The sequence below is a fragment of the Microcaecilia unicolor genome, chromosome 12, assembly GCF_901765095.1.
Source record: "Microcaecilia unicolor chromosome 12, aMicUni1.1, whole genome shotgun sequence".
In the NCBI taxonomy this organism is placed as follows: domain Eukaryota; kingdom Metazoa; phylum Chordata; class Amphibia; order Gymnophiona; family Siphonopidae; genus Microcaecilia; species Microcaecilia unicolor.
Window position 1 is genome coordinate 103787036 of NC_044042.1, and position 27898 is coordinate 103814933.

The window sequence follows — 27898 nt, forward strand, 5'->3', positions numbered from 1 at the left end:
CCGAGAATCCAGCAGAGCTCCTATGAATTCGAGTCTCTGTACTGGGAGAAGATGGGACTTTGGATAATTTATCACAAACCCCAGTAGCTCCAGGAGGTGAATAGTCATCTGCATGGACTGTAGAGCTCCTGCCTCGGATGTGTTCTTCACCAGCCAATCGTCGAGATAGGGGAACACGTGTACTCCCAGCCTGCGAAGCGCCGCTGCTACTACAGCCAAGCACTTCGTGAACACTCTGGGCGCAGAGGCGAGCCCAAAGGGAGCACACAGTACTGGAAGTGACGTGTGCCCAGCTGAAATCGCAGATACTGTCTGTGAGCTGGCAGTATCGGGATTTGCGTGTAGGCGTCCTTCAAGTCCAGAGAGCATAGCCAATCATTTTCCTGAATCATGGGGAGAAGGGTGCCCAGGGAAAGCATCCTGAACTTTTCCTTGACCAGATATTTGTTCAGGGTCTAGGATGGGACGCATCCCCCCTGTTTTCTTTTCCACAAGGAAGTACCTGGAATAGAATCCCAGCCCTTCTTGCCCGGATGGCACGGGCTCGACCGCACTGGCGCTGAGAAGGGCGGAGAGTTCCTCTGCAAGTACCTGCTTGTGCTGGAAGCTGTAAGATTGAGCTCCCGGTGGGCAATTTGGAGGTTTGGAGGCCAAATTGAGGGTGTATCCTTGCCGGACTATTTGAAGAACCCAACGGTCGGAGGTTATAAGAGGCCACCTTTGGTGAAAAACTTTCAACCTGCCCCCGACCGGCTGATCGCCCGGTACTGACACGTTGATGTCGGCTATGCTCTGCTGGAGCCAGTCAAAAGCTCGCCCCCTGCTTTTGCTGGGGAGCCGTGGGGCCTTGCTGAGGTGCACGCTGCTGACGAGAGCGAGCGCGCTGGGGCTTAGCCTGGGCCGCAGGCTGTCGAGAAGGAGGATTGTACCTACGCTTACCAGAAGAGTAGGGAACAGTCTTCCTTCCCCCATAAAAACGTCTACCTGAGGAGGTAGATGCTGAAGGCTGCCGGCGGGAGAACTTGTTGAAAGCGGTAACCGGCTGGTGGAGCTGCTCTACCACCTGTTCGACTTTCTCTCCAAAAATATTGTCCGCTCGGCAAGGGGAGTCCGCAATCCGCTGCTGGATCCTATTCTCCAGGTCGGAGGCACGCAGCCATGAGAGTCTGCGCATCACCACACCTTGAGCAGCGGCCCTGGACGCAACATCAAAGGTATCATATACCCCTCTGGCCAGGAATTTTCTGCACGCCTTCAGCTGCCTGACCACCTCCTGAAATGGCTTGGCTTGCTCAGGGGGGAGCTTGTCCACCAAGCCCGCCAACTGCCGCACATTGTTCCGCATGTGGATGCTCGTGTAGAGCTGGTAGAACTGAATCTTGGCCACGAGCATAGAAGAATGGTAGGCCTTCCTCTCAAAGGAGTCTAAGGTTCTAGAGTCCTTGCCCGAGGGCGCCGAAGCATGCTCCCTAAAACTCTTAGCCTTCTTTAGGGCCAGATCCACCACACCAGAGTCGTGAGGCAACTGAGTGTGCATCAGCTCTGGGTCCCCATGGATCCGGTACTGGGACTCGATCTTCTTGGGAATGTGGGGATTAGAGGCTTGGTCCAGTTCGCCAGCAATGTCTTTTTTAGGACATGATGCATGGGTACTGTGGACGCTTCCTTAGGTGGAGAAGGATAGTCCAAGAGCTCAAACATTTCAGCCCTGGGCTCATCCTCCACAACCACCAGGAAGGGGATGGCCGTAGACATCTCCCGGACAAAGGCCGCGAAAGACAGACTCTCGGGAGGAGAAAGCTGCCTTTCAGGGGAGGGAGTGGGATCAGAAGGAAGGCCATCAGACTCCTTGTCAGAGAAATATCTGATGTCCTCCTCCTCCTCCCACGAGGCCTCACCATCGGTATCAGACACAAGTTCATGAACCTTGACTCCGTGGAAACACGGCCATGGTGGGAGCGCCGAGAGGTAGACTCCCTCGCCAGCACCGGCGAAGCTCCCTCTGCCGACGTCGTCGGGGAGCCTTCCTGGGAGGCGACCGCAGTCGGTACCGCAAGCGACACCGATGTCGGAGACCTCACCCCGGGCAAGGCGCCAGCCGGCGCCTCACTCGACGGTACCGGTGGCGCAAGCACCCCCGATACCGGAGGGGAAGGGCGCAACAGCTCTCCCAGGATCTCTGGGAGAACGGCCCGGAGACTCTCGTGCAGAGCGGCTGTGGAGAAAGACATGGAAGCCGATGCAGGCGTCGAGGTCAGAGTCTGTTCCGGGCGTGGAGGCTGTTCCGGGCTGTCCAAGGTGGAGCGCATCGACACCTCCTGAACAGAGGGTGAGCGGTCCTCCCGGTGCCGATGCCTACTGGGTGCCGACTCCCTCGGCGACCCAGAGCTCTCGGTACCGATGCGGGAAGGAGACCAGTGTCGATGCTTCTTTGACTTTTTCAAACGAAGCATGTCACCGGAACTTCCCGGTACCGACGAGGAGAACGCAGAATCCAGCCGTCGCTTCCTCGGGGCCGAGGCCGAAGAAGGTCGGTCTCGGGGGGGGGGGGGGGGGGGGGGCTGTACCGCAGGAGCCCTCAGGGTAGGGGGAGACCCACCCGAAGGCTCACCGCCACCAGCAGGGGAATGGACAGCCCTCACCTGCACTCCAGTCGAAGCACCACCATCCGACGACATCAGCACTGGTGGAGGTCCCGGTACCACCGACGCAGCCTTTGATGTCTCGGTACCTCGATGCAGTCGATTCCGAGGTCGAAGGTCTTGATGCTGTCGACGTCGATGCACTCAATGCCCCCGGTGCTGTTGTCGACGAAGAGCCCGAGAACAACACGTTCCACTGGGCCAATCTTGCTACCTGAGTCCTCTTCTATAAAAGGGCGCAAAGACTACAGGCCTGCGGGCGGTGCCCAGCCCCCAGACACTGAAGACACGACGCGTGCCTATCAGTGAGCAAGATTACCCGGGCGCACTTCTTGAAGCCGCTGGGAGACTTCGATGACATGGGCGGAAAAGTCACGCCGGCGAAATCAAAATTCGTAATGGCGATATAGGCACCAAAAATAGGGAGAGAAAAAAACCCGTACCGAGGCCTCAAAAAAGGCCTACCCCGAAAGCGAAAGGAAACTTACGTCGGGGAAAAACAAACTGGACACACGGGAAGGGACAAGACCGAAAGGTCTTTTTTTTTTTTTTTTTTTTTACAAAATCGCGAAGACGTGCGAGGGTCAACTTTGAGGGGCGCGAAATGGCGCAAAACACGACCGTCCCGAGCGCGGACAAAAGAAGACTGACGAACACGAGCTGGTTCGGGCGGGAAGACGGCCGCGCATGCGCATCGGCGCGCGAGGACTAGCAAAGGCCTTTGCTAGTAAAGTTTTCCGATTGGAGGGGCTGCCGTGGACGTCACCCCATCAGTGAGAACAATCAGCCTGCTTGTCCTCGGAGAATGATATTTATGCGCAGAATAACATTCCAGCAGGTGTGTAGATACAATTTTTTTCTGCACAGTTCTGTGCACAAAACTGCCACTTTTGCTATCTTTTTTTTTTTTTTTTGTAACTCATGCTCTTAATGGAGGCCATGAAAAAAGTTGTGGGTACTGTTATGCTGATAACAACAAGAAGAAACTGGTATTACATCCTCACAGGTTTGCAGGTGGTACTGGAGAAGAACAAACTAACTGTTCTATGCCTCCTCCAACTTGGCGTTCAAGTTCTACCCTGTTCTCGCCTTAAGTCTTCCATGCAATTCTCTGCATTGGGGCATATATAGTTAATAGCATCATTATAATTGATTTTAATATCCTGTGCGCTGGTATCTGATGCAAGGTTTTGCATAAGATTAGCTTCGTATGCCCAGAAAATTGTGTGTAGACATTGTGCTAACCATGCACTGCAGTTTGCGATAGCTTTCCTGATCTCTCACAGCTTTACCCAATTAAAGTAGCTTCTGTCTGAAGAGCAAGACCCTTGCTGTTCTAGCTCAAAGCCTCACACCTGTTTCTTGTTTTCTGTCTTGTCTGTCTCACTAAAATGTAAGCTCCAAGCATTCAGAAATGTTGTGTAAATTTGCTATGCACTATACAAATCATTACACCACCACCTCAAAAACACCGCACTTGTTTCCTGGCACTAGATATTTCAAAATAGTCAGGCCACAGCAGGAGACAGGCCTCCCTTCCCCCACCAAACTCACTCAACCTAGGGAAATATAGACATACCAGTGTGAATAAGTACATGTCTGCGCAGATGATAGGAGCTTCGGAAAGTTGCATTACAGTGCTCACAAAGGTGAGGTTTCTGACCAGGGGACAGACTGGCCGCTTCACCATCTCCCACCATACACTGTTGAGAAAACAAAAAGAGAGAGACAGCTACTATAGGTGAACCACTTCCAGAGCAGTAGCTGTGCTAGCAGAGACTGGCTACCCAATTTTATTGGTACATGAACTTTACAGGCCACACATACACTGTCAGATGCATGCAGGAAAGGGTAAATATACATAAAAGATTTTAAAAAACAGCATATCTTGGGGGGGGGGGGGGGGGGGAGGGGTGAGAAAATAAAGTTCTCTCCTCAATTCCTGATAAACAACTTCATGTGGTGACCCCATTGTACAACATCTACATTGACATCTCAGCAAGGTGATGCTACAATTGAATTACAGAGTAAAGAGAAGGAAGCATATCTACTGGCCACAGGTCAGCAAGGATAAAGAGGTGCCCAACTGTAGCTTACGCACTAGGGCTAGAGATGATGGTAGCCATAATGCAAACATTGCAAATGCGGACAACAGCCCTGCTACAGATAAAGGCCATAGCAAAGTTGTTCATGGACCCACTGCAGCAGGAAATAAAACACAGAAATTAAGTGTACTCCAGCAGAGAAGAAATTTAATTCAGCACTGAAAATCTCTCTTTTTCAAAAGGTGTTTGGAGACTTGGCCTTGGGGAATCGCTGAGACCTGCTGCTTACATGCACAATTGGTTTAAAGACTTGGTTCAAAGTTTGTTGATGCTTTCCTGTTATAGTTGTAGTTCCTTTCTTATTATATTTTTTCTTATTTTTATGTAAACCACCTTGACCTATATCTAAATTGGCAACAAATTAAATGATAATGTACTGTTACCTTTATTTAAACTAAGCACACATACCAAGAGTTTGTCAAAAACTACAAGAGAGAAATATTGCCACAGGAAAATCTGCAAAAAGCAACTGATGAAAATTTAAGATCCCTAATTATATAGGTCAGAGAACATGAAAGATAACATTTTAACAAGATTGAGGGCTTCTGTAGAAAAAGAAATGGAAAGGAAGGAGGAGAGCTAGGTAGGAGCACCAGAAGAAAAGACATATGGAAATAGAAACAAGCACTAGGAAAGACCACCACAAGAAAGACAGTGAGACAAAGACAGGGCACGCAAAGAAACATCAGAAGAAAGGCTGACACAGAAGAAGGCGGAGGGGATCCAGGAGCACAAGAAAAAGGGATGATGCAGAGAGACAATGATGGATCAGAAATGAAACATCAGGTCAAAGATGGATAAGAGAAACGAAGGAGGCTCAGGACAGAGTACTAAAAGGATGAGGCAGCAATAGAAAGAGGAGATCCAGAGCCACAAAAGAATGAGAGAAATGAAAAAAAGATGTCAAATGAAGAGGAAGAAGAAATACCTAGAAGTGAGGAACTAATGACTGCACTCTTACTCTATTTGGAAAGATTACCCAAACTGAATTTTAACACCTAGAATAAGGCCACGACCTGTATAATGGGACATTCTATTAATGTCACAGCAATTAACTGAAAACAATACTGTGCAGCAAAAATTATTACCAGGAGAATTCTACCAACAAGGAGGCGAGGAATGCCTCTCCCAAAGGCTAAAAAACCATTCCTCCGAAAGGGTTGGCCCTTCCCTGACAACCAAGGGAAATGGGGAGGAAGGGGGAAGGGACCCAGGAACCCCCGAGTTTACCACCCTAGAAGCTGGAGAAGAAAAGACCTTTATCTCCTAGCCTTCTCAACAAGATTCCCCAGGTACAGAAGGTAACAATCCCTTTCTTTTTTTCAAGTAAAGAAAGAGAGCCTAATGGGCTCTCCTCCTGCCTGCTGGAGACTGAGAAAATGCTGAGGCTAGGGTCACATGGTCAGGACTCTTATTGGCTCTCTAGAGTAAGAAGTTTCTCAGTCTCCACCTGCTGAAAGGCGTACACAGTCCATCAGTCCAATCCTGGGCCGGTCCGGAGGGATGCTAAGGAAGAGACCAATAACTACTCCTCCTTGGGGAGAAAAAAAAAAAAACAATGAAGGAAAAAATAATGAGAAAGACCCAAAATAAACTGAAAGATGCTGCATTAGAGGAGAAATATTCTTAAATTCATATGTTCCAATAAAAAAATTAAATGTAGCACCAAAAGTGCAAAAACTGCAGAGATATGCAGAACATGGAAAAGAGAGATATCAAAAACAGTTAAGGACAAGAGAGTTCTATAGGGAAAAGTCTACCAGCTAAAAAGAAACACTTATATGAGGCCTGAACAGTATGGTCAAGCAGCAGAATGGCTACCCTGGCTGTGGTAACAAGAGTGGGCCCAGAGCCCAGGCAAGACAGAGCATCACAGCAGTTGCAGGTGAAAGAAAATATTGTTTATCCTGTCTCATTCACAGGTAAAGGAGAAAAATAAACACAAAAATGTTCTTTAAATGTAACAAGGTTCTCCAGTGGCCTGCTCCTGCAGGGTCACGGTGTACATATACTTTACCTCCACTTCAGGGCATCTTTGAAAGCTCATCTTTTCACCCTAGCTTTCTCTGGCCTCTCCACATGTCCTTCCCATGTGTGTCTAGGGCAAACAAGCAGAGACACAGCTGCTTTTTTTTTTGGTTCTCTCCCTCCTTCTTTTCAGCTGACCTAATACACATTGTTGTAGTTCCTTTCCCTTCTTATTACTATCTGTTTTTACATTGTAAACCACTTTGATTATGCTGAAAGGCGGTATTGTAGGGGTATTTCCCTGTGATCTTACCTGAGCTGGTCTTGGTTCATACAAGCCTAATTCATCATAATACAGCAAGATGGAGTCTATGACCAGAAACCTTTCTATGTCAGCAAAATTCAGCTTTTCCGCTTGTGGAAAATCACTGGCAGGCTTACTAAAGACAAGAACATTCTGTGTTCCAACCACCCCCTTCTATCGCCCTGAGAAGCTGAGAAGGGAGTCAGACCCTTTGCACCAGAAGTTACCATTTCCAAGGTCACAAACAAAGAACTTTTCTTGTCCATATACTGAGCTGGACGAGATCATGATTGGTCCGTGCTATCACCTGACCGGGGTCTAAGGAAGGGAGCGGAGAGGAAGATTATGGAGGAGTCGTCGTCGGGGACCATCGGAAGAGGGGTAACTTGGAAGAAGACCTGAGAAACCCAGCCAGGCTCGGGGTGAGCCAGAGACTGTGTTTGGTACCAACCTTGTGACCTGCATAAACTGGTGCAAATACCGAGTGGCAGATATATTGGCTCTGAGAAACAACATGGAGAGACTGACACCTGCTTTCTGCAGAGAGACCTACACTTACATCTAAGACGGACTCGCTGGGAAAATCAGTTTGAGTCTAAGAAGAAATCTGCTCCGGTCTCATCGGAAGTCTGCCTAAGGATAGTGGTGAGATCACTGTGATTTACTTCCTAGTATATGGTTAGTGATTGGTATTTATCTAATTGGTTCATGTCAGCTCGTGGTCAGGGAATATGCTGCTAACTTGTATTTTTCATAAGAGGAAGTATCAATTCTTTTACAGATCAGGTTGTGTAATTTACCTAGTGTTCTAATAAGAATCATTGTGTATAGTCTAGAGACAATATTTTGTAGTTATCTTATCAGCAGGAGTTCTATTTTTGTATTGCTAAGCTTGTGCTGAGTTCTATATTTGTATCTTATCTATATTTTCTTACCTCTAATAAAAGTAATATATATCACGGTGGCTTTGGTTTCACTTTTCTAATGGGACAGACCTGGCGAGGTGCCAGAAGCAAGGTTCTGTATAATATTCCCTTAGGTTGAGCTAGGAACCTTGGAATAAATAACCTGTGGGGAATTGTTTTCCGATAAGAGTTATTTATCTACACCTACATAACAAGTATAAAATAAACCCAAACCTACAATGTAAAGCAAAAAAGAATGACAACTACAGCATCAATCTGTTGTTCAACTAACAACTCAATCAAAAATTATATCAAGAACAAGTGTAGTTTCCTTATAGGACAATGAAAGTCATTTAATAATAGGATCAGAAAGCCTAAGAGAGTATGAAATAGGGAAATGGATACCTTCACACTTTGAGGAGTTTAAGAAAAGCCAGTTATTCTGCGATCAATATAAAACAGATTTCAAACATTTGGTCAAATGCAGGCAATGTAAATAAAATTTGAATTTCATATGCTTAACAATATGGCCTACAAACCATTAACTGGATAAGATGTGCTAGAAAAAAATATTAAATAGAATGGCTATTAAATAGCATGACTGAACGATATGAACTAAATCAGAAGAAAACCTTATCAGAAATACCAAAACTTCTCCATCTATAAACTAAAAGGCTGCAATCTTCTAAAAACCAAAGGCTAATGAGATCCAAGGATACTGCTATCACAGAATTACCCTAAATCACCAGATGTTTTAATTTCTTCCTAAATTGCTACCAACAATGTTTCTCTGCTGAGATTCTGATGAAAGCCTGCCTGCATAGGATGTAAGACTAAGGTTTTGTCCAGAACACGGTAAGTACTACCTTCTCAAGAATCTTAAAGAAAAACAGCTTAGATATGGGTCTAAAACTGGTTGGTTCAGCTGGGTCTATCTGAGGTTTCTTCAGAATTGGAGAGATTATCACACATTTCCAGAATTCTGGAACACAACCTTCCAGGAGACTAGACAGGAGTAGAGGCAGAATACACGGGGTGAGCGCTGGTAACAATTTTAAGAATAACGATAATGGGTCAAGGGGAAAAAATACGGGGTCAGGTGCAAAAGCAAATATTCAATGCAAATGACAAAAGTAAATCTGAAGCTCTGATATCAGGAGTAGTACCAAAAGTACTCCATAAGAAATCAATTTTGTTTTGCCAAGCAGTTGCTAGAAAAGGTGGTGAAAGTAATTCAGGACAATATCCAGCCGCACTTGAGACTACTGGTGATATTGTTTCTATAATCTGAAATAGCTTCTGGAGCTGATTAAGCCAATACATTTTCAAAATTAGCAACATGAAGAGAATTTCAATATTTCTTGAATTTGCTCTCAAAAGGAAAAGCACGTGGAAGAAAAATGACACCTGCACCATATTCATTCTGCCCTTCTTACGTGCTGTTTCAGGAGTCTCAATTCCCCATGGTACTAAGGGGAACTGGAACACTGGTAGCATCTGAACATAGGCTTTTTGCACTGGCACCCAAGTGTGTCCCAAAAACTGAGTTTAGAACCCCTGTTCTAGTGGCATCACAGCCAGTGATACCTAACCTCAGTGCTCAAAGCTTGACAATGTGTCAAAGACACTTGGATGCACATGTTAGCCCTCTCCTCAAGTCACTTCACTGGCTTCCTATCCGTTTCTGCATACAGTTCAAACTCCTCTAACTGACCTATAAGTGCATTCACTCTGCAGCTCCTCAGTATCGCTCCACTCTCATCTCTCCCTACATTCCTCCCCGGGAACTCTGTTCACTGGGTAAATCTCTCTTATCTGCACCCTTCTCCTCCACTGCTAACTCCAGACTCCGTTCCTTTTATCTTGCTGCACCATATGCCTGGAATAGACTTCCTGAGCCGGTATCTCTGGCCGTCTTCAAATCTAAGCTAAAAGCCCATCTTTTTGATGCTGCTTTTAACTCCTAACCCTTATTCACTTGTTCAGAACCCTTATTTTATCATCCTCACTTTAATATAGGAAAATTAGGTTCTTACTTTGGTAATTTTCTTTCCTTTAGTCACAGCAGATGAATCCATTATGAATGGGTTGTGTCCACCTACCAGCAGGGGGAGACAGAGAACACTGAAAACCATAGTGCCTCTAGGTCGGCTAGCTCCATCTGCCTCTCAGTATTTTGAAGCTTCCAAAGCAGTGTTAAACCGCAAAGTAGCATAACATGAACTTTCCTCACAGCGAACAAACGCCCCAGAACAGGAGCAATAACACAAAGGAGGGACGAACTCAACCTCCTGTAACTGAACAGAAATCCTGAATACTGTTTTCCAACTTCTCCCAATGAGGGAACATGTCTGCAGGAAAAACTGAACACAAAACAGTCAATTAGGGAGGGATCATGGATTCATCTACTGTGACTAAAGGAAAGAAAATTATCAAGGTAAGAACCTAATTTTCCCTTCCTTGTTATCAGCAGCAGATGACTCCATTATGAATGGGATGTATCAAAGCAATCCCTAGATAGGGCGGGAACAAGCCACACCTCGCGCAAGCACTTGTGCCCCAAAAAGCGCGCCCCTCCTGGCAGCCACATCCAGCCTGTAATGACGGGTAAAAGAGAAGCCCAAGTAGCTGCACTACATATCTCTTGAAGAGAGAGTGCTCCCGTCTCAGCCCAAGAGGAAGAAATCGCTCTTGAGGAATGTGCCTTAAACGCGTCAGGCGGAGGCCGGCCAGATAACAGATATGCAGAAAAAATGGCTTCCTTAAGCCAACGGGCTATAGTGGCTTTAGACGCTGGAGACCCTCTGCGAGGACCTGACAACAATACAAAAAGGTGATCAGAGGTCCTGAAAGCATTAGACATCTGCAGATACTGCAACAGAGCCCCCTGCGCACATCCCGAAGGTGCAACTGCCCAAAAGATTCCGGAAACTCCTCCCTAGTAAAGAAGGGCAGATAAATAGGCTGGTTTAGGTGAAACGCTGAAACCACCTTAGGCAGGAAGGAAGGCACGGTACGTACCATTACTCCGGACTCTGAGAATTGCAGAAATGGGTCTCGACAGGAGCTCAGACACTCGTCTCGCTGATGTAATGGCCACCAAAAAGACCGTCTGTAGAGTCACATCCTTCTCCGAAGCTCGCCTCAGCGGCTCGAAGGGCGAACACTGAAGAGCCTTTAATACTAGCCCCAGGTTCCCAGCCGGACAAGGGGCCCGCATGGGAGGCCGGAGCCGAAGCACCCCTCTAAGAAACCGTGCAATGTCCGGATGCGCAGCCAGGGAGAGGCCAGCAACCTTCCCCCGAAAACATGCCAAGGCTGCCACTTGAACACGCAGGGAATTATAGGCCAAGCCTTTTTGTATACCATCCTGCAAAAAGTCAAGAATCGGCGAGACAGAAGCCCACATGGGTGTGATCGCTTCAGAAACACACCCTCAAACTGGCGCCAGATCCGAGCATAGGCAACGGAAGTGGAACGCTTGCGGGCCTGCAAGAGAGTGAAGCTGACCTTGTTAGAATAGCCCTTGCCTCTCAATTGCGCCCTCTCAATAGCCATGCCGTAAGACCAAAGCAGCAGGGATCCTCCATGGTCACCGGGCCCTGCATCAACAGGTTCGGTACCAGAGGCAAAGGAAGGGGAGCCTCCATCAGCATCCGCCAGAGGTCCGCATACCACGGCTGCCTAGGCCACTCCGGGGCAATGAGGATCACCACTCCTTGATGCAGCCGAATTCGCAGGAGTCGCCCTATTAAGGGCCAAGGAGGGAACACCTACAGGAGGGCCGGGGCCCAGGGTTGAGCCAAGGCATCCAACCCCGCCGAGCGAGGATCTCTCCGTCTGCTGAAAAAGGACGGGACTTTGGCATTTATGCTTGAGGCCATAAGTTCCGCTACGGGCGTTCCCCATTTGGCACAGATCTGAAAGAACACTTCGTCTGCCAGTTCCCACTCCGCAGAGTCGATTTGATACCTGCTTACAAAGTCGGATTGCACGTTGCTCTGACCTGCTATGTGAGCTGCTGACAGAAGCTGCAGATGTAGCTCGGCCCAGTGGCATATCTGAGCGGCCTCTGCGGCCAGTGCTTGACACTGAGTGCCGCCTTGTCGATTTATGTAGGCCACTACTGTCATGTTGTCCGACAGAACTGTGACAGCCAGTCCCTCCAGAGTCTTGTGAAAGGCCAGAAGAACCTGGAATATCGCTCTCAGTTCCAAGCGATTGATGGACCACATCGTTTCCTCGGGTGTCCACAGACCCTGGGCATAGCTTCCCTGGCAATGTGCACCCCAGCCCTTCAGGCTGGCATCCGTTACCACCAGGCACCAATCGGGAAGCGCTAGTGGCATTCCTTGCCGCAGCATTCTGTCTGAGAGCCACCACTCCATACTGAGTCGGGCCGCAGGGAGCCACATGAGTCTGCGTTGATAATCCTGGGACATAGGAGACCATCGTTGAAGCAGGGCAATCTGCAGAGGTCTCATGTGCGCTCTCGCCAATGGCACCACTTCCAAGGTGGCTGTCATCGACCTCAACAGCTGGACAAAGTCCTAAGCTCACGGGCGAGGCATCCTCAGGAGCAGACGGACCTGATTCTGAAGCTTGCACCGCCTTAGGTCGGGAATATTGACGACCCAGCCCAGAGATTGCAGTACTGAGACCGCTCTGGCTATTACATGACGACTCTCTTCTGCAGAGTCCGCTCTGATGAGCCAGTCGTCAAGGTACGGGTGAATCTGGATATCCTCTCGCCTGAGAAAGGCAGCTACTACCACCACCTTGGAAAAGGTTCGGGGAGCTGTCTAAAGGCAAGGCCCGAAACTGGAAATGTTTTCCCAACACAGAAAAACGGAGGAACCATTGGTGCGGGGGCCATATAGGAATGTGCAAGTAAGCTTCTTTTAGGTCCAGAGACGTGAGGAACTCTCCTGGCTGCACCACTGCAATGACGGAGTGCAGAGTTTTCATGTGAAAATGCCGCACTCTTAGTGACTCGTTGACTTTACATAGTAACATAGTAGATGACGGCAGAAAAAGACCTGCACGGTCCATCCAGTCTGCCCAAGATAAACTCATGTGTATACCTTACCTTGATTTGTACCTGTCTTTCTCAGGGCACAGACCGTATAAGTCTGCCCAGCAGTTTTTCCTGCCTCCCAACCACCTGTCCCGCCTTCCATCACCAGCTCCGGCACAGACCGTATAAAAGTCTGCCCTCCCCTATCCTCGCCTCCCAACCACCAACCCCTCTTCCCCCCACCTGCTCTGCCACCCAATTGTAGCTAAGCTTCTGAGGATCCATTCCTTCTGCATAGGATTCCTTTATGCACATCCCATGCATGTTTGAATTCCGTTACTGTTTTCATCGCCACCACCTCCCGCGGGAGGGCATTCCAAGCATCCACCACCCTCTCTGTGAAAAAATACTTCCTGACATCTTTTCTGAGTCTGCCCCCCTTCAATCTCATTTCATGTCCTCTCGTTCTACCGCCTTCCCATCTCCGGAAAAGATTCGTTTGCGGATTAATACCTTTCAAATATTTGAACGTCTGTATCATATCACCCCTGTTCCTCCTTTCCTCCAGGGTATACATGTTCAGGTCAGCAAGTCTCTCTTCATACATTTTGGAACGCAAATCCCATACCATCCCCGTAGCTTTTCTTTACACCGCTTCCATTTTTTTGACATCCTTCGCAAGGTACGGCCTCCAAAACTGAACACAGTACTCCAGGTGGGGCCTCACCAACATCTTATACAGGGGCATTAAAACCTCCCTTCTTCTGCTGGTCACACCTCTCCCTATACAGCCTAGCAATCTTCTAGCTACGGCCACCGCCTTGTCACACTGTTTCGTCGCCTTCAGGTCCTCAGATACTATCACCCCAAGATCCCTCTCCCCGTCCGTGCCAATCAGACTCTCCCCGCCTAACACATACGTCTCCCTTGGATTTCTACTCCCTAAGTGCATCACTTTGCATTTCTTCGCATTGAATTTTAATTGCCAAACGTTAGACCATTCTTCTAGCTTCCTCAGATCTTTTTTCATGTTTTCCACTCCCTCCGGGGTGTCCACTCTGTTGCAAATCTTAGTGTCATCCGCAAAAAGGCAAACTTTACCTCGTAACCCTTCGGCAATGTCACTCACAAATATATTGAACAGAATCGGCCCCAGCACCGATCCCTGAGGCACTCCACTACTCACCTTTCCCTCCTCCGAGCAAACTCCATTCACCACCACCCTCTGGCATCTGCCCATCAACCAGTTCCTAATCCAGTTCACCACTTCGGGTCCTATCTTCAGCCCATCTAGTTTATTGAAGAGCCTCCTGTGGGGAACCGTGTCGAAAGCTTTGCTGAAATCTAAATAGATTACGTCCATGGCACATCATTGATTTAATTCTCCTGTCACCCAGTCAAAGAATTCAATGAGATTCATTTGGCACGATTTCCCTTTGGTGAAACCATGTTGTCTCGGTTCTTGCAACTTATTTGCTTCCAGGAAATTCACTATCCTTTCCTTCAGCATCGCTTCCATTACTTTACCAATAACCGAAGTGAGGCTTACCGGCCTGTAGTTTCCAGCCTCTTCCCTATCACCACTTTTGTGAAGAAGAACCACCTCCGCCGTTCTCCAATCCCTCGGAACCTCTCCCGTCTCCAATGATTTATTAAACAAATCTTTAAGAGGACCCGCCAGAATCTCTCTGAGCTCCCTCAATATCCTGGGGTGGATCCCGTCCGGTCCCATGGCTTTGTCCACCTTTAGCTTTCCAAGTTGTTCATAAACACTCTCTTCCGTGAACGGTGCTCTATCCGCTCCATTCTCAGGTGTACTTCTGCCAGTCCCTAGCGGTCCTTCTCCAGGATTTTCTTCTGTGAAAACAGAGCAAAAGTATCTATTTAGCAAATTGGCTTTTTCTTCATCATTTTCTACATAGCGTTTTGTTGTATCTTTTAGTCTCACAATTCCGTTTTTAGTCTTTCTCCTTTCACTAATATACCTGAAGAAGTTTTTGTCTCCCCTTCTTACATTTCTAGCCATTTGTTCTTCCGCTTGCGCCTTCGTCAGACGTATCTCTCTCTTGGCTTCTTTCAGTTTCATCCGGTATTCCTCCCCGTGTTCCTGTTCTTGAGATTTTCTATATTTCTGGAACGCCAACTCTTTAGCCTTTATTTTCTCAGCCACTTGCTTGGAGAACCATATCGGTTTCCTTTTTCTTTTGCTTTTAGTTACTCTCCTTACATAAAGGTCTGTGGCCCTATTTATTACTTCTTTCAGCCTGGATCACTGTCCTTCCACTTCTCGTACGTCCTCCCAGCCCATCAGCTCCTTTCTCAGGTATTCGGCCATTTTACTAAAGTCAGCACGCTTGAAATCCAGGACTTTGAGTTTAGAGTGTCCGCCCTGCACTTCAGCCGTCATATCAAACCAAACCGTTTGATGGTCACTGTTTTTCAGGTGTGCACCCACTCTGACATTTGACACACTATTCCCATTTGTGAGCACCAGATCCAACGTTGCTCCCTCCCTCGTGGGTTCCGTCACCATTTGTCTGAGCAGAGCACTTTGGAAAGCATCCACAATCTGTCTACTTCTTTCAGATTTGGCAGATGGAACCTTCCAATCTACATCTGGCAGATTAAAATCTCCCAACAACAGCACCTCTCTTTTCTTCGCCAACTTTTGAATATCAGCGATCAGATCTTTATCTAGTTCCTCCAATTGTGTCAGGGGTCTGTAGACAACGCCCACGTGGACAGAGGTTCCATCCTCTCTTTTTAAGGTGATCCATATCGCTTCTTCCTTTCCCCAGTTTCCTGTCATTTCAGTCGCTGCGATATCATTTCTCACATACAGAGCTACTCCTCCACCTTTACGCCCCTCTCTGTCCTACCTAAAAAGATTATAGCCTGGTATGTTTACATCCCATTCATGGAAACCATTGAGCCATGTCTCTGTGACTGCAACTATGTCCAAGTCTGCCTCCAACATCAGGGCTTGAAGGTCATGAATTTTATTGCTTAGACTATGAGCATTTGTGGTCATCGCTTTCCATCTACATTTCCTAGTATGTGTTTTGGTTTTAGTGATTTGGGGGTGTCTTTTCTCTTTGGGTACCTTCTTATCTTGTTGTTCCACCTTCCTTGGTTTTTGTTCTGCCTCAGTTTTATTTTCAGGAACATCGCAATGCTGTAGTGGAGCAAAAGAATTTTGTAGTGGCAACACTTGTGCTGGTGGATGCTTTTGTGTCACATGATGAAGTCTGCCTGAGCCTACTGTGAACCATCTGTTCTTATGTGGTTTTATTCTTTGAGGCAGTGGTGAGAAGTTATGATTCTGCACAGTCCTATAAGTTGCTTTAATTGCATCTAATTCTTGCATTACTTTACAGAGCTCTTGTTTTAAAGTAGATAGCTGAAGACAGATAGGACAAGCTTTCAGTCTCCAGATGATTTGCCTTGAAACTAAAGCACCACAATTATTGCAGAGAATAAAAGTCATCCTGATTGGTTGAAATGGGTATGGACAGGTGTACTATGTTGGAGTTAACAGGCTGCAAGATTGCCTGTGTATGATTGAGGAGTAAAGTTAATGAGGTTTGGTTTGGCTATAAATGAGTGGACAACCCTGGGGTGGGTGGGATTATAAGTCCCCAAGTGTCAGCTAACTGCTGTTTTATCAAGAGAATTCTCTAGCTGGGTGGGACCAGGACCAAAGAATTTCCAATTGAATTAACCTTTAAAATTGTCTAAGAATTATAACTTTTTAATCTAAATATTCCCAATAATTACTTTAAGTCGAAAATGGGCCAAAAGACCCGCGCCTTTTTGCGGCACCACAGAATAAATGGAGTAACGACTGCAGCTGTGTTCGGCGGGAGGCACAGGGATCACTGCTCCAAGGTGCAACAAGACTTGTAAGGTCTCCTCTACCGCCGCCCGTTTAACGGCCGTTCCGCATCGGGACTCCACAAACACGACTCTCACTGGGGCACCGAAATCCAATCGGTAACCTTCTCTGATCAGGTCCAGGAGCCACTGATCTGAGGTAATCTTGGTCCACTCCTCGAGAAAGAGGGAAAGGCGTCCTCATACAGCTGTAAAGGAGGAGTGGACCAGCGTCCCATCATTGTGGAGGACGGGCCTGAACTCCTGGCCTTGAGCCTGCCGCTGCGGAGCGCATTTTTGAGCGAAAGGAGTTCCTCTGCTGAAAGCAGGCACGTTGAGTAAACCCAGCAGAGCTCCCCGGGCGATACCTTCTAGTTTCACGGAAGCGAGGTCTGGAGGAGGCGGGAACCAACTGACCCTTGGAAGAAGGCCGCGGCCTATCCTCAGGTAGCCGCTAGAGTTTACAATCCCCCAGGTCTTTAACACTCTTCTCCAACTCCTCTCCAAATAACAGAAGGCCCCGAAAGGGCAACTTCACCAGCCTTTGCTTAGAGGCCACGTCAGCCGACCAATGCCGTAGCCATAGAAGGCGGCGGGCGGGCACCGCCATAGACATCTGTTTAGCCGAAGCTCTGACCAGATCATAGAGGGCGTCAGCTAAAAATGACAAGGCTGACTCCATGCGCGGTGCAACCTCAGCGAGGGACTCCACACCATCCACGGGCTGTTCCACTGCCTGTTGTAACCAAGAGAGGCAGGCTCGAGCAGCATAAGAACTGCAAACAGACGCCCTTAAGGCTAGGCCCGAAATCTCAAAGGATCGTTTTAGAGCTGATTCCAGCCGCCAGTCCTGAATGGCCTTCAGGGCAACCCCTCCCTCTACTGGGAGGGTGGTCTTTCTTGTCACTGCCGTGACTAAGGCATCCCAAAACGGGCCAAGTGCTTCTCACTCAGAGGGAAAAGATGCCCCATCGCCCTGGCACTTTCAAGGGCCCTTCGGGGTCAGCCCATTGAGCAGAAATAAGCTCTTGGATGGAGTCATACAAAGGAAAGGCTCAAGCACGCCAATTAGCACTCACCATCCTCAGATTACCAGAGGAGGCCTCGCCTTTAACAGGATCATCAATAGAGAGGGCCTGTAAGGCATCAGCGATAAGTGCTGGCAGCTCATCGTGGTGGAAAATCCGAACCGCAGTGGGATCATCCAGATCTAGTGGCAAACCGGCACCTTCCTCTGGCTCCTCAGACCACGAAGGCCTGCCAGATCCCTCAGAGTCCCCACAGCCCGACCACGGGGGAGGGGGGGGGAGGGGGGGTGCGCCACTCTCTGACAGGGAATTTACCCGTCTATGCTTAGCGTGCATTCAACACTCAGGGGCATCCACGTCTGACATCAGCCCCGGGCCATCATCAGTCGAAGGGGGACCAGGTAGCAACGCAGTGTCAGACACCTGTGGCAGAGCTCTTTAAAGCATGAAGGCTTTATGTAAAATAAGCACAAACTCGGGGGAGAAAAACTCATCCTGACCTCCCGTCTCCGAATTAGGAGCCACGGGAAACGAAGCTCCTCTGGTAGCCTCGGCCCGAGGCACCCCTCTGCTCTCAGACTCTTCCGCAACCGCGGGGCTCGAGCCATGCGGCGCTTACAAGATGGCACCCGCTGCCAGCTCCATCGAGCAGGAAGAATCATCGCTCGCCATGCTCGTACTGGCTCTACCGTCTAAACAGCACATCTTACAGAGCCCCGCTGCTGGTCTGCGCTTGCCACAACGGGAACAGCGCTTAACTCCCTCAGCAGCCATCGCCGAAAAACGGCGGAATAAAATTCAAAATGGCGGCATCGCACCAAAATCACCCCGATCGGAATGCCTCAAAGGACCGAGTCCACAAGCTCCGGTCACGCTGCACAGTAAGGAAAAGCCTCAGAAATAGCAGCGCTGAAAAGCGAGTTTTTTTTTTTTTTTTTAAACACTGTGAGGAAAGTTGGAGGCAAACAGCTAAAGAGGCACTCCGGAGGCAGAAGAGGGTGGGAAAGGCAGGGAAAGGGCGAACCTATATGCCTGCATCCACACAGGGGGAAGGGTAAGGCAGGGAAAGGGCAAACCTATGTACCTTTAAAGTGGGCTCCACTTAGCCACAACACCCCTGCTACAACTGGCAAAAGCACAGGAGCCACCCCAGGCAGAATCTTGAACAAGCTGTGTCCAACCCTGCTGGGAGATAGAGAAATACTGAGAGACAGATGGAGTTAAACGTCCTAGAGGCACTATGATTTTCAGTGTTCTCTATCTCCCCCTGCTGGTAGGTGGATACAACCCATTCGTAATGGATTCATCTGCTGCTGATGACAAGGAATCCCTTATCTCATTTGTCTGTCCTAATTAGATTGTAAGCTCTGTCGAGCAGGGGTTGTCTCTTCATGTTCAAGTGTACAGCGCTGCGTACGTCTAGTAGCGCTTTAGAAATGATAAGTAGTAGTAGAACATGACGCTCAAAATGGTCAGACTAGTCAATGTCTGCTGCCCAGAACTTTTCATGTACTGACCAACATTCTCTGCCACTTATCTCCCAAGTTCCTCCCTAAAGTATTCTAATCTACACATGGCTCAGTCTTCGGAAGTGGGACCACTGCTGTCAATGCAATGCACCAAAGATCGGCACTGATGTGTGTGTGTGTGTGTTTTTTTTTTAATTGAACCTCAGTATAATGTCTCCTTAACTCTATGTGAAAGCATTCAGAGCTCACTGCTCAGCATTAGCACTAAAAAAGCTCACATCTTTCTTGCTACATGTGAACATCCAACAGTATCTGGCCAACCTTATTACTCCTTACTGCCCTGAACGTGACATTCATTCTGCATTTGACTTCCGTCTGTCTTTGCCATCTGTTCATTGTGCTCGTCTTTATTCCACATGTACTTCTGCACTCTAGTGTTTGGCCCCTTGTCTTTGGAATTCGTTACCTCCTCCTCTGAAGTCCGACCTTTCGTTCCCTCATTTTCTGTGTCTTCTTAAAGCTATTTGTTCTCTCAGGCGTTTCCTTAACCCTACGGTTCTCATGTGTGATAGGTATCGGGTAAGTAGTTGGTTGTCTCTGTATCCCCCCTCCCCTTCTTCCACTATTCTTGCCTTTCTGGTCAGTTATTTCTTCTTTTTGATTTTGGCGTTCCTTTCCTGCTTTCCTTGTTTGATTTTTGTACACCACTTTGATTTGCTGTGAAAGGCGGTATGGGAAAATTAGGTTCTTACCTTGGTACTTTTCTTTCCTTTAGTAATAGCAGATGAATCCTGGAGAAAGACCGCGATGGACTGGAAATAGTACAAATGAGAATGAAGTGGACAGAGCACCATTCACGGAAGAAAGTGTGTATCGACAACTTGAAAAGCTAAAGGTGGACAAAGCCATGGGACCGGACGAGATCCACCCCAGGATATTGAGGGAGCTCAGAGAGGTTTTGGCGGGTCCTCTTAAAGATTTGTTTAATATATCCTTGCAGACGGGAAAGGTTCCGAGGGATTGGAGAATGGCAGAGGTGGTCCCTCTTCACAAAAGTGGTGATAGGGAAGAAGCTGGAAACTACAGGGGGGCAGACTCAAAAAAGATGTCAGGAAGTATTGTTTTCACGAAGAGGGTGGTGGATACTTGGAATGCCCTCCCGCGGGAGGTGGTGGAGATGAAAACGGTAACGGAATTCAAACATGCGTGGGATATGCATAAAGGAATCCTGTGCAGCAGGAATGGATCCTCAGAAGCTTAGCTGAAATTGGGTGGCGGAGCAGGTGGGGGGAAGAGGAGTTGGTGGTTGGGAGGCTAGGATAGGGGAGGGCAGACTTATACGGTCTGTACCAGAGCCGGTGATGGGAGACGGGACTGGTGGTTGGGAGGCGGGAAATACTGCTGGGCAGACTTATACGGTCTGTGCCCTGGAAAAGACAGGTACAAATTCAAGATATGAGTTTATCTTGGGCAGACTAGATGGATCATGCAGGTCTTTTTCTGCCGTCATCTACTATTTTACTATGTTACAGGCCGGTAAGCCTCACTTCGGTTATTGGAAAAGTAATGGAGGCGATGCTGAAGGAAAGGATAGTGAATTTCCTGGAAGCCAATAAGTTGCAAGATCCGAGACAACATGATTTTACCAAAGGGAAATCGTGCCAAACGAATCTCATTGAGTTCTTTGATTGGGTGACAGGAGAATTGAATCAGGGACGAGCTATGGACGTAATCTACTTAGATTTCAGCAAAGCTTTTGACACGGTTCCCCACAGGAGGCTCTTAAATAAACTGGATGGGCTGAAGATAGGACCTGAAGTGGTGAACTGGATTAGGAACTGGTTGACGGACAGACGCCAGAGGGTGGTGGTGAATGGAATTCACTCGGAGGAGGGAAAGGTGAGTAGTGGAGTGCCTCAGGGATCGGTGCTGGGGCCGATTCTGTTCAATATATTTGTGAGTGACATTGCCGAAGGGTTAGAAGGTAAAGTTTGCCTATTTGCGGATACTAAGATCTGTAACAGAGTGGACACCCAGGAGGGAGTGGAAAACATGAAAAAGTATCTGAGGAAGCTAGAAGAATGGTCTAAGGTTGGCAATTAAAATTCAATGCGAAGAAATGCAAAGTGATGCACTTAGGGAATAAAAACCCACGGGAGACATATGTGTTAGGCGGGGAGAGTCTGATAGGTACGGGCGGAGAAAGGGATCTTGGGGTGATAGTATCTGAGGATTTGAAGGCGACGAAACAGTGTGACAAGGCGGTGGCCCTAGCTAGAAGGTTGTTAGGCTGTATAGAGAGAGGTGTTACCAGCAGAAGAAAGGGGGTGTTGATGCCCCTGTATAAGTCGTTGGTGAGGCCCCACCTGGAGTACTGTGTTCAGTTTTGGAGGTCGTATCTTGTTAAAGATGTAAAAAGAATTGAAGCGGTGCAAAGAAAAGCTACGAGAATGGTATGGGATTTGCGTTACAAGACGTATGAGGAGAGACTTGCTGAACTAAACATGTGTACTCTGGAGGAAAGGAAAAACAGGGGTGATATGATTCAGACATTCAAATAGTTGAAAGGTATTAATCCGCAAACGAACCTTTTCCGGAGATGGGAAAATGGTAGAACGAGAGGACATGAAATGAGATTGAAGGGGGGCAGACTCAAGAAAAATGCCAGGAAGTATTTTTTCACGGAGAGAGTAGTGGATGCTTGGAATGCCCTCCCGCGGGAAGTGGTGGAAATGAAAACGGTAACGGAATTCAAACATGCGTGGGATAAGCATAAAGGAATCCTGTGCCGAAGGAATGGATCCTCAGGAGCTTAGTCAAGATCGGGAGGCGGGGCTGGTGGTAGGGAGGCGGGGATAGTGCTGGGCAGACTTATACGGTCTGTGCCAGAGCCGCTGGTGGGAAGCGGGACTGGTGGTTGGGAGGCAGGGATAGTGCTGGGCAGACTTATACGGTCTGTGCCAGAGCCAGTGGTTGGGAGGCGGGGCTGGTGGTTGGGAGGCGGGGATAGTGCTGGGCAGACTTATATGGTCTGTGCCCTGAAGAGCACAGGTACAAATCAAAGTAGGGTATACACAAAAAGTAGCACATATGAGTTATCTTGTTGGGCAGACTGGATGGACCGTGCAGGTCTTTTTCTGCCGTCATCTACTATGTTACTATGAATCCATTGAAAGTGGGTTGTGTACATCAACCAGCAGGGGGAGATAGAGAGCACTGAAAAACCATAGTGCCTCATGGCCAGCTAGCTCCATCTGCCTCTTCAGTATTTGAAGCTTCCAAAGCAGTGTAACACCGCAAAGCATAACAACATGAACTTTCCTCACAGCGGATGAACGCCCCAAAACTGGAGCAATAATTCAAAGGAGGGAATGAACTCATCCTCCTGTAACAGAACAGAAATCCTAAAGACTGTTTTCCAACTTCTCCCAATGAGGGAACATATCTACAGGAAAAACTGAACATAAAAGTAATATGAATCACACAAATGAACCACTGAGGGAGGGCTCATGGATTCATCTGCTATGACTAAAGGAAAGAAAATTACCAAGGTAAGAACCTAATTTTCCCTTCCTTGTCATCAAGCAGATGAATCCATTACAAGTGGGATGTATCAAAGCAATCCCTAGATAGGGTGGGAACAAGCCACACCACGCGCCAGCACTTGTGCTCCAAAATGCGCGTCTCTCCTGGTAGCCACATCCAACCTGTAATGTTGGGCAAAAGAGAGCTTCGAAGCCCAAGTAGCTGCACTACATATCTGTTGAAGAGAGAGTGCTCTAGTTTCAACCCAAGAAGAGGAAATCGCTCTTGTGGAATGTGCCTTAAAGGCTTCAGGCGGAGGTCGGCCAGATAGCAGATATGCTGAAAAGATAGCTTCTTTGAGCCAACGGACTATAGTGGCCTTAGACGCTGGAGATCCTCTGCGAGGACCTGACAAAACAACAAAAAGATGGTCAGAGGTCCTGAAGGCATTTGACATGCGCAGATATTGCAACAGAGCCCTTCGCACATCCAGAAGGTGCAAAACTGCCCAAAGGATTCTGTAAACTCCTCTTTAGAAAAGGAGGGCAGAAGGGGGCGTGTCTAAGATGGCGGATTAGCTTGTGGCTGCCGGAGCGTGTCTGCAGCCTCCCGTTTTTCTCTTTGTGCTTTTTTTTTCCTTCGTTATTATTAGACATGCCACATACTAAAAGGAAGGGCGTTGTTAGAGGCTTACAGGAACAGCGCAATTGCAGACAACGCTGAACCGGTATGCTACTAGTACACCGCGTTTAACCGGTCTGAGTTTGCCCGCAGTGGGGGAAGATGGAGGAGCATCAAACCCACAGGGAAATGAAACAACTTTGTCCTCACCGGAAGTGAACCCACCGCCATGTCCCGCAGCTCTATGGGAGTGTTCGGAAGTCAGAGAAACATCGGAAGGCGAAGTTCCTGATTCTCAAGCCGGCGGCTTCACCCCAACGAATGCAAGCTTTAACAACAAGGGAGAATCTGAAATCCCCATGGCGCCTACCCTGGAATCCATTTGCACGGCGATTCAAAAACTTACTACTACAGTCACTCAGGCAGCGCAAGAGACCTCGTTAATCGTGAGTAAACTGGATGCATTTACCTCTTCATTTAAAACGTTGAAACAGGAAGTTATACAAAATAAAACTCAGGTTCAACAAGAAATTTCGGAGTTGACTGTTAAAACAGATCTACTAATTAAAAATAAAACAATGATCCATCGAAAAATTGAAAACTTTGAGAATTATAACAGACGTTTGAACCTGCGCGTATTAAATTTTCCTCGATCTGAAATAAATGCTTTAGACATGTTCAAAAAATATCTGATTGAAAATCTCTCTCACCAGACTTAATTCCTCCTATAAATAAAATATTCTATCTCCCAATACCTAAGAAGAGAGAAGATGGAGAAGGAAAACAAAACTTGCAGGATTTAACAGCTTTCCTGGAACGTTCTAATGACGGGATATTTGAAAGACGAACTCTTCTTGGTTCCCTGGTTTTCGAACAAGACTTAAACATGATAAAGAAATTGTTCTTTAAAAATCTCTCTAAACCATTTTATGATGAGAAACTTTGGATATATCCAGATGTTATAAAGGTTACTCAGGAAAGACGACGGGCTTTCTTGGCCCTGAGGGACGAAGTCAAATGTCTAGGTGCCTCTTTTCTATTGGCATACCCTTGTAAATACCAAATTAAATACCTTGATAATAAGTATGTTTTTCTTGAACCTGAACATTTGAAATCCTTTATAGACTTAAAAAAACTGCACAAATAGATCCAGTGTGAAAAGTAGATCATGTAACTCACAATAATATGTACGTGGTGTAATCCAGGCCATACTTTTCTTTTTTTTTTTGACTGGTTCTTATATTGACTCCTAGATATGCTGTCTCCCCCTCCTTATTAGTTGTGGTCTAAGAAAGAATTTTTTTTTCTTGTTTCTTTATTGAAATGGAAAATATACTTTCAATATATATATTTTTTTCTTTTCTGTTTTACTTAAACAAGTGAAATGCTTGTAAATTGATATAAATTGATAAATAAAATAATTAAAAAAGAAAAAAAGAAAAGGAGGGCAGAAAAATAGGCTGGTTTAGGTGAAATGCTGAAACCACCTTAGGCATGAAGGAAGGCACCGTACGTACCATTACTCCAAACTCTGAGAATTGCAGAAATGGGTCTAGACAGGACAGCGCCTGGAGCTCAGACACCCGTCTCGCCGATGTCACAGCCACCAAAAGGACCGTCTTTAAGGTCACATCCTTCTCCGAAGCTCGCCTAAGCGGCTCAAAGGGCAAACACTGAAGGGCCTTTAAAACTAACCCCAGGTTCCAGGCCGGACACAGAGCCCGCACGGGAAAACGGAGCCGAAGCACCCCTCTGAGAAACCGTGTCACATCCGGGCAAGCAGCCAGAGAGAGGCCAGCGACCTTCCCTCGAAAACATGCTAAGGCTGCCACTTGAACACACAGGGAATTATAGGACAAGCCTTTTTGTACACCATCATGCAAAAAGTCAAGTATCGGCGAGACAGAAGCCCGCATGGGTGTGATCGCTTTAGAAGCGCACCAAGCCTCAAATTGGCGCCAAATCCTGGCATAAGCCACGGAAGTGGAACACTTGCAGGCCTGAAGGAGAGTGGAAATGACTTTACTGGAATATCCCTTGTCTCTCAATTGCGCCCTCTCAATAGCCATGCCGTAAGACCAAAGCGGCAGGCGTCCTCCATGGTCACCGGGCCCTGTGACAACAGGTTCGGTACCAGAGGTAACGGCAAGGGAGCCTCCACCAGCATCCGCCGGAGGTCCGCACTCCTGGGCCAATCCGGGGCAATGAGAACCACCTCTCCTTGATGTAGCTGAATCCGCAGGAGTACTCGCCCTATCAAGGGCCACGGAGGGAACACATACAGGAGGCCCTGAGGCCAGGGTTGAGCAAAGGCATCCAACCCTGCCGAGTAAGGATCTCTCCGTCTGCTGTAGAAGCACGGGACTTTGGCATTTGTGCTTGACGCCATAAGATCCATTACGAGCTTTCCCCCATTTGGCACATATCTGCAGCAATACTTCGTCTGCAAGTTCCCACTCCGCTGGGTCGATTTGATTCCTGCTCAGATAATTGGCTTGCACGTTGCTCTGACCTGCAATATGAGCTACTGACAGAAACTGCAGATGAAGCTCGGCCCAGTGGCAAATCTGCGCGGCCATCCCCCCAAATATTCTAGAGATTGAGAGGGGGTCAGGTGACTTTTGGCTATATTGACGACCCAGCCCAGAGATTGCAGTACTGAGACCACTCTGGCTGTAACCTGATGACTCTCTTCTGCAGAGTCTGCTCTGATGAGCCAGTCGTCTAGGTACAGGTGAACCCGGATACCCTCTCGCCTGAGAAAAGCAGCTACTACCACCTTGGAAAAGGTTCGGGGAGCTGTGGCGAGGCCAAAAGGCAAGGCCGAAACTGGAAATGTTTTCCCATCACCGCAAAACGCAGAAACCTCTGGTGCGGGGGCCAAATTGGTATGTGCAAGTAAGCTTCTTTCAGGTCCAGAGACATGAGAAACTCTCCTGGCTGTACCACCGCTATGACGGAGCGCAGGGTTTCCATGTGAAAATGCCGCATGTTCAGAGACTTGTTGACTTCTTTTAAGTCTAGGATAGGCCAAAAAGACCCTCCTTTTCACGGCACCACGAAGTAAATGGAGTAACGGCCGGAGCCGCATTCGGCGGGAGGCACCGGGGACACCACCCCTATGTGAATCAAGCCTTGCAAGGTCTCCTCTACCGCCGCCCGTTTGGCGGCAGAACCGCATCGGGACTCCACAAACACGTCTCTTATCGGGGCACTGAATTCTTCTGTAGCCTTCTCTGATCAGGTCCAAGACCCACTGATCTGAGGTAATCTTGGCTCGAGAAAGAGGGAAAGCCGACCTCCTATCACAGGAATCGAGGAGGGGGCCGGTGCACCATCATTGAGAGGGTTGCCCTTGAACTCCAGGTCTTGAGCCTGCTGCTGCGGAACATTTGTCCGAGCGACAGGAGTTCCTCTGCTGAAAACGGCCACGCGAAGTGAACCCAGCAGAACGCCCCGGGCGGTACCTTCTAGCTTCACGGAAGCGAGGTCTGTAAGAGGAGGGGACCGCCTGGCCCTTGGAAGAAGGCCGCGGCCTATCCTCGGGTAAGCGCTGGGGTTTGGCATCTCCCAGGCCTTTCACAATTTTCTCCAACCTCTCACCAAACAGGAGAAGGCCTTGAAAGGGCAACTTCACCAACATTTGCTTAGCGGCCATGTCAGCCGCCCAATGCCGTAGCCACAGAAGACGGCGAGCCGCCACCGCTACAGCCATCTTTTTAGCCAAAGATCTGACCAGATCATAAAGGGAATCAGCCAAGACAAGGCCGACTCCATCCGCGGTGCCACCTCCGCAAGGGGCTCTGCTCCATCTCTGGGCTGGTCCACTTCCTGTTGTAACCAAGCCAGGCAGGCTCGGGCAGCGTAACAGCTGCATGCAGACGCACGTAAGGATAGATCTGAAATTTCAAAGGACCGTTTCATAGCTGCCTCCAGGCGATGGTCCTACATGTCCTTCAGGGCAACTCCTCCTTCCACTGGGAGGGTAGTTTTCTTTGTCACAGCCGTGACTAGGGTATCCACTTTAGGCACTGCTAGGTGCGCCACATGCTCATCACTTAGAGGGTATAATTGCCCCATAGCCCTGGCGACTTTTAAAGGCCCCTCGGGGTCAGCCCATTGAGCCATGATAAGCTCTTGGATGGAGTCATGCAAAGGAAAGGCTCGAGCAGGCTTCTTAGTACTTGCCATCCTCGGATTACCGGAGGAGGTCTCAGTACTCCCAGGGTCTTCTATAGAGAGGACCTGCAAGGCATCAGTAATAAGCGCTGGCAGCTCATCACGGTGGAAAATCCTCACCGCGGAAGGATCATCTGGATCCGGTGGCAATCCTGCACCTTCTTCTGGCTCTCCAGACCACGAAGGCCTGCCAGACCCCTCAGAGTCCTCACATCCCGACCTGGGGGGGGGGGGGGGGGGAAGGGGGTGCTCCACTCTCTGA

The 27898-nt window shown here is 48.2% G+C and overlaps 1 protein-coding gene across 1 annotated transcript in view; it reads right to left on the reverse strand.

The window, feature by feature from the left end:
- The window catches only part of ZNF281 (zinc finger protein 281), a 139130-nt gene that overhangs the window by 56264 nt on the left and 54968 nt on the right, over positions 1-27898 (reverse strand). Inside the window, exon 3 of the mRNA XM_030221590.1 lies at positions 4222-4345. Within this exon, the coding sequence (XP_030077450.1) occupies positions 4222-4345 (124 nt within the window). The remainder of the gene's footprint in view (positions 1-4221; positions 4346-27898) is intronic.